Here is a 6,000-nt window from a genome sequence, read left to right as displayed (position 1 = left end):
TGTACAATATTATAGTCCTGATCACATTTAAAAACAGTTGATTATTAAAAAACAAGGATTCCATTGGAAACTCAACTTTTTGGTTTTGTAAATTGTGATATAAATATATATGTATACTGTATGTGTGCACATAGGATATAAAAATAAATTGTCTCCTTTTCCACTCCATTACCTGGCACCAAACTGGAGACAAAAGGGAGGGAAACCTAGTCAATGCCATTCTCTCAGCCTCTCCTAGGCCACCTGTGCTCCTCAGTCCCCTCTGAATACACTTAATATGTCTTCTCATCAATTCAGTCCTGCACTTAGATACTGGCCGGAGCCATTAAAAAAAAAAAAAAAAAAAAAAAAAGGCCAACATACATGACTTACCTGAGGAAGCTAAAGGGTGAGAGTAGTAACCTGAATCCGTATTAATATGGCTATAGTTACCAACTGACCCTGCTGGGAGGGGAGTCCAGGCCCCACTTAACACACAGAGCGATTAATCTCCTCTAATACAAAACCCAATCCCAAGATCGGAAAGGGAGCAGAGGAAAGAACTGCAGGCCCAGAAGGGACCTAAATCTGTTTCTTGCTAGATGGGATATCTGGAGGCTGGGATAAAAGAGGCTACCTTGCAAGAGAGCTATGTATTTGGTTTATACTTCAACAGTAAGGATTTTCACTGGGACTGCTAATCCAAGAAGTTGAGTTTCCATGCAGAAATAATCTCTACAGAATACACACCATGTGTGATTCTGACAGAAAAATGCAGCATTATCCTTATGGCTAAGTCTGGGGTTTCTGCAAGTGTTTATCTTGCCAGCCAGTTTCAGTAATGTATGCAGATCTTCTAGATAATGTGAAAGCACCAAAAGCGGAAGTAATCCAGCTTGTCACTGAATATGTTCAATGAATATGTTCAACAAGAGACCCACCGTATCAACAGAAGACTTTGCCTATAGTTGCATACTGGCTGGGCATAGATGTAAGTGCAGCAAAGACATTATTTAAATGCTCTTTGGCTGCAATATTACGTGTAAAATACCTGGAAGATTTAATTCTTTAGGACTCTGAAGAGCACACAGAAAGACAAAGATAAAATCTGCAACATATTTTGCATAACTCCCTAAAAGGGAGAAAGAAATATAGAATTGTGCGTACACACACACACACACTCTCTCTCTCTCTCTCTCTCTCTCTCTCTCTAACTCACTCACTCACTCACTCACTCACTCACTCACTCACTCACTCACTCACTCACTCACTCACTCAACTCTACCTCACGTTTCTTTCCAGAGGAACTGCTCACCGGCAGTACAGTGAGCCTATGTTCACTTCCCAAAGCCACATATATACCTACCATGTTTCATAGTCCTCAAAAATGAGAACATTTCTCCTCTCTTCCACTCTATTCAGAATTCTTTTCCAAAACAAGCCACAGTATCCAAGGCAAATAGTGGAAATCAGGTTCTTCTAACCTGCCCCTTGGCCCTAGCACAAATCACTGCTATTCAACTTCTGGTCAGGAGACCTAAGAAAAGGCCTTCTGACCTGACCTAGACTCAAATTTTCAATGAGTCCTAAAAGCCTTGGGGATTCATTGACTTTTTTCCTGTAAATGTTACCTCAGAGAGGCAAGGGGTTGGGGAGAGAAGGAAAGTCCAAAAGGGAAAGGGGTACACGTTGGGGGGTGAGGGAAGGGAAAGGAGAGGAACTTTTATTCTGTTTACAAAAGATTTGCTTTTAAAAAACAAATAGTGATTTTTTTCTCCCCCACCCCTTATCCTCACCCCAAAAGTTCTATTCTGAAAAGGAGGGGAACATAGTTAGATCAGGAAATTCTTCATTGTTGTAGCTGTTGCTCTGATCTCCCAACATGGACAGCATCTCCTAATAAGAGAAAACATCAAGTCTGGGTCACACACCCTTCCATTTGTGGAAGTACACCCGCGCCCTGCAATGCCATCCCTGGCTCGAGTCTCTGCGGTGCTGGGCTCTCTGGCCCTTCTTACTCCCAGCAACTAACTGTCTGACTCCTCTAGACCACAGCCTCTTCCCTATTCCAGGTCTTCCTCTATACTTCCTCATCTTCCCTCTTTCTTAGTCTTTAGTCTGTGCACAGAGGAAAATATGCTTGCAATACTTCATATGACCCCCTCTAGAAATATATACGGCGTCTCTTATCCTACTTGTTTTCCATCAAAATCTGTTTTGCAAGCAGGCATGGTGGCGCACGCTTGTAATCACCGCGCTTGGGAGGCTGAGACAGGAGGATCGCACAGGTTCGAAGCCAGCCTCAGCTACTTAGTGAGGCTCTCAGCAACTTAGCGAGACCCTGTCTCCAAATAAAATATAAAAAAATAGGTCTGGGAGTGTAGCCCGGAGGTAGAAAGCCCCTGGGTTCCACCCCCAGTACCACAAAAACCTATTTTGCCTTCTTTCTCTAGTTTCTTCTGTAGTTACTACAGACACTTTCTTTGTCCTGTTTAATGTTACTCCATTTACTCTTGTACGCTCTCAGGATTTGTAAAAACAGTCTTTTATGGCTAAAATTGGAATTTCTACTCAATACCGTTTTCTGAGTACTGGACATTGAACGCAGGGGCATTCTACCTACAAGCTATACTTCCGGCCCCCTTTTTAAATGTGTGTGTGTGTTACTGAGGATTTAACCTAGTTCTACCTTTGAGCCACACCCTCAGCCCTATTTTATTTTTATTTTGAAAAAGGGTCTGCTAGGTTGATGGGAGTCTCACTACTTCCCAAGACTGTCCTCAAACCTGTGGTGCTCCTGTCTCAGCCTCCCAAGAATGGGATTATAAGTGTGTGTCACCATGCCTGGCTCTGAGGCTGGTCTTGAACCTGTGATCCTCTTTTTTCAGCCTCCCAAGTACTGGGACTACAGGTGTATGCCACCATGCTCGACTTATTTCATATATTTTTTTAAAAAATTATCCTATTTTAAAACCAAGGCTACTGTGAAGCTAGGACATAGATCTTCACAAAGGAGCTAAAATGATTCCTCAGCATCTGTGTATGGTGCTTCACATCACTAACTTTGTAGTTTAAAGGGTGTACACTAAACCCAAGATCCTCTCAATTACTGACATTTGTTTACCCTACATCTCCCCCTCCTTGTGTTCTCTCACACCCCCCCAACTCCTCGTCAAGGTATCCTCGTATCTCTGTCTCTTCTCCTTGACCCTGTTTCTCCTGGCTTCTGACTGGCTGCAGTCTTTCGCCCCTCACCTGGAAGACCTCGGGCTGGCTAGGCTGCTGTGCTGAAGGCTGCTGAACATGCTGCTCGCTAGAACTTGAACGATGATGAGGCTGCTGGCCCTGCCACTGTGGCCAGACACTCACACCCTCTGCTGTCCGTGTCTGGAATTGTCCTGCAGTCTGTCCAGTCTCAGGAGCTAGAAGTACAGTGAGAATAAACAATTCAATACATTAATTGCACTAGAGAGGAGAAACTAGTACATAGCTACATGTAAGATGTTAATTTTACCTAGGATGCCCTCTGTTCTTTTCTCTGCTCATCAGTGACTCTTCTATTTCAAATCCCAGTCTCAAATTAAATTTCTCTAGATAATCCTTCTAAAGAGTTCTTTGCTCATTTAGGTTAAATATGTAGGCTTTTAATAATTTGTTGTTATATGTGCTAAAGTATTTTTCACATGGGCACTTTTATAAATTTTAAATAGACTGTCACCTTGTATTTGCCTATAATTAGGTCACTGTACACAGGACACAGGCAAACCACTTTAACTACAAAATTCTCTTTTTAATTTTTTTGTGGTACTGTGGATAGAACGCAGGGACATTCTACCTCTGAGCTACACCCCCAGCCCAATATTTTTATTTTTTATTTTTGAACCAGAGTCTCACTAAGTTGCAGAGAGCCTCACTAAATGATCCTCTTGTTTCAGCCTCCTGAGTCCTGGGATTACAAGCGTGCGCTATCATACCTGGCTTTCTTGTTTTGTTTTGGTACTGGGGATTGAACCCAGGGACATTTTATCTCAGAGCCACACTCTCAGATTTTTAAATTTTTATTTTGAACAGGGTCTCACTAGGTTCCTGAGAGTCTCACCAAGTTGCTGAGGATGATCTTGAACCTGCAATCCTCCTGTCTCAGCCTCCCAAGTACTAGAATTACAGGTGTGCATCACCACACCTGTAATTCCACCTGTAATTTAACACCCAGTTAAAATCTTTTCTCTATAGTGATGTGATTTTCCTGTTATCCTTCTTCTGGTCTGGACTTACCAAAATTGGATCCACGACTGGTGAGAGTAGGGTAGGCGGCTGCACCAGGTGACGCAGTGGGAGCACCAGGGAGAGACATGGGGCTGAAGGATGATGGAGTCTGAAAGCTGCCTACACCAAATTGAGAAGAGCGAGTCTTGGCTGAAGCCTGAGTAGCCACCTGCTAACAAAAGATGGAAAAAGAAGAAATGAACTGTGAACATGATTGCAGAGAGCATTTCTCTAAGAGTCGATTGACGCTGTCATCACTGTTCTTCTGAATCAAGGTCATCACTTATTTCCAACTGTACATTTCTGCTGATTAACTCCCAGTCCCCTTTGACACTGTATTCTAGGCAGCTGAGATAAAAGTGCAAAGAGTGAAGCTCCAACTGGGCATAGTGGCGCACGCCTGTAATTTCAGTTACTTGGGAGGCTGAGACAGGAGGATTGCAGGTTCAAGGCCTTGCTAAGTTGGCGAGACTGGCTTCAAGCCTGTGATTCTCCAGTCTCCGCCTCCCAAGTACTGGGATGACATGTGTGCATCACCATGTCTGGCCTAATATCATTTTTTTTTTCGGTGGTACTGGGGTTCCTGGAAACCCTTCTACCTCTGGGCTACACTCCCAGATCTATTTTATCCTTTTTTATTTGGAAACAGGGTCTCTTAAGCCAACGCGGCTGGCTTTGAACCTACGGCTGGCTTTGAACGTACATGATCTTCCTGTCTCTGCCTCCCAAGTGCGGGGATTACAAGCGTGCACCGCCACGCCCAGCCTAATATCATATTTAACTAAAAAAAAATTTTTTTTTATTTGCAGTATTGGGCAAAGAACCCAGGGTCTTGTGTACATAGGCAAGTACTCTACCGCTGAGCTATACCCCAGCCCTAAATTTTTTTAATGTACCTATATTGTGAAAAATTTGGAAAAAAGAAAATAAAAATAATCCCTAACTCTATCACAAGAATCCCATGGTTAGTATTTTTGGAAATTTTCTTCCAGTTTCTATTTTCCTATGTATTTTCTAATATTTCTAATATCTAATTGCCTAAAGGTTTATTTATCAAGCTAAATTATTCCGTAGCTCACATATTCATATGTCATAGTTTTGGAACATAGATCAGGGACAAACTTCTGTGAAACTCAATCCAAAGAGATTCTTTATTCCAAAAATATGATACCTGCTTTCTTCATCTCCTCAAAATCTTTCATGCAATCATAATATTTATAGAAACCTGCAAATACCATCTTTCTTGGTTCTGCCATAGCAAACTTACAGAGACCTGTAACTCCCAGGAGATAATGAATGCTCCAATCATATGAAGTCATGGTGGAAAGGCTTTGACTTCACCAAAGCCCTGAAAACCAGGGTAACACTTGTCCTCAACAACAAATACTTTCCTATGCAAATTTTTACACAATTAAAATAGTAACCCATATAACAATTTTGTTTTTGACTTTTTTCTTTTTGGTGGTATTGGGAATGGAACCCTTCTACCTCCGGGGTACACTCCCAGACCTATTTTATATGTTTTATTTGGAAACAGGGTCTCTTAAGCCAGCAAGGGGCTTCAAACCTGCGCGATCCTCCTGTCCGCCTCCCGTGTGCGGGGATCACAAGCGTGTGCCACCACACCTGGCTTGGTTTTAACTTTTTAGCTTTATTAAAATATAACTTAGCTGAGCATGGTTGCCCATGCTTGTAATCCCAGTACTTAGGAGGCTGAGCCAGGAGGATCACAGGATTGTGGCCAACCTTAGCTCT

At 42.4% G+C, this 6,000-nt stretch overlaps 1 protein-coding gene across 11 annotated transcripts in view; it reads right to left on the bottom strand.

Moving 5' to 3' along the window:
• Positions 1 to 1,785: 1,785 nt before the first annotated feature.
• Positions 1,786 to 6,000, bottom strand: part of ARNT (aryl hydrocarbon receptor nuclear translocator) — a gene marked incomplete at both ends in the record, with an annotated part of 79,276 nt that continues 75,061 nt past the window's right edge. For 8 of the 11 annotated variants that reach the window (XM_080692411.1, XM_080692414.1, XM_080692416.1 and 5 more), the window contains 3 exons: positions 1,786 to 1,875; positions 3,235 to 3,401; positions 4,255 to 4,417. In XM_080692411.1, coding sequence (XP_080548537.1) covers positions 1,786 to 1,875; positions 3,235 to 3,401; positions 4,255 to 4,417 — 420 coding nt within the window. The remainder of the gene's footprint in view (positions 1,876 to 3,234; positions 3,402 to 4,254; positions 4,418 to 6,000) is intronic. The other 3 variants (XM_080692415.1, XM_080692419.1, XM_080692421.1) reach the window with 2 other exon arrangements.

Source organism: Muscardinus avellanarius (genome assembly GCF_963383645.1).
Source record: "Muscardinus avellanarius genome assembly, chromosome: 3".
NCBI lineage: Eukaryota > Metazoa > Chordata > Mammalia > Rodentia > Gliridae > Muscardinus > Muscardinus avellanarius.
Note: the sequence above shows the minus strand (reverse complement) of the source record. Positions and strands in the feature narration are given on the sequence as shown.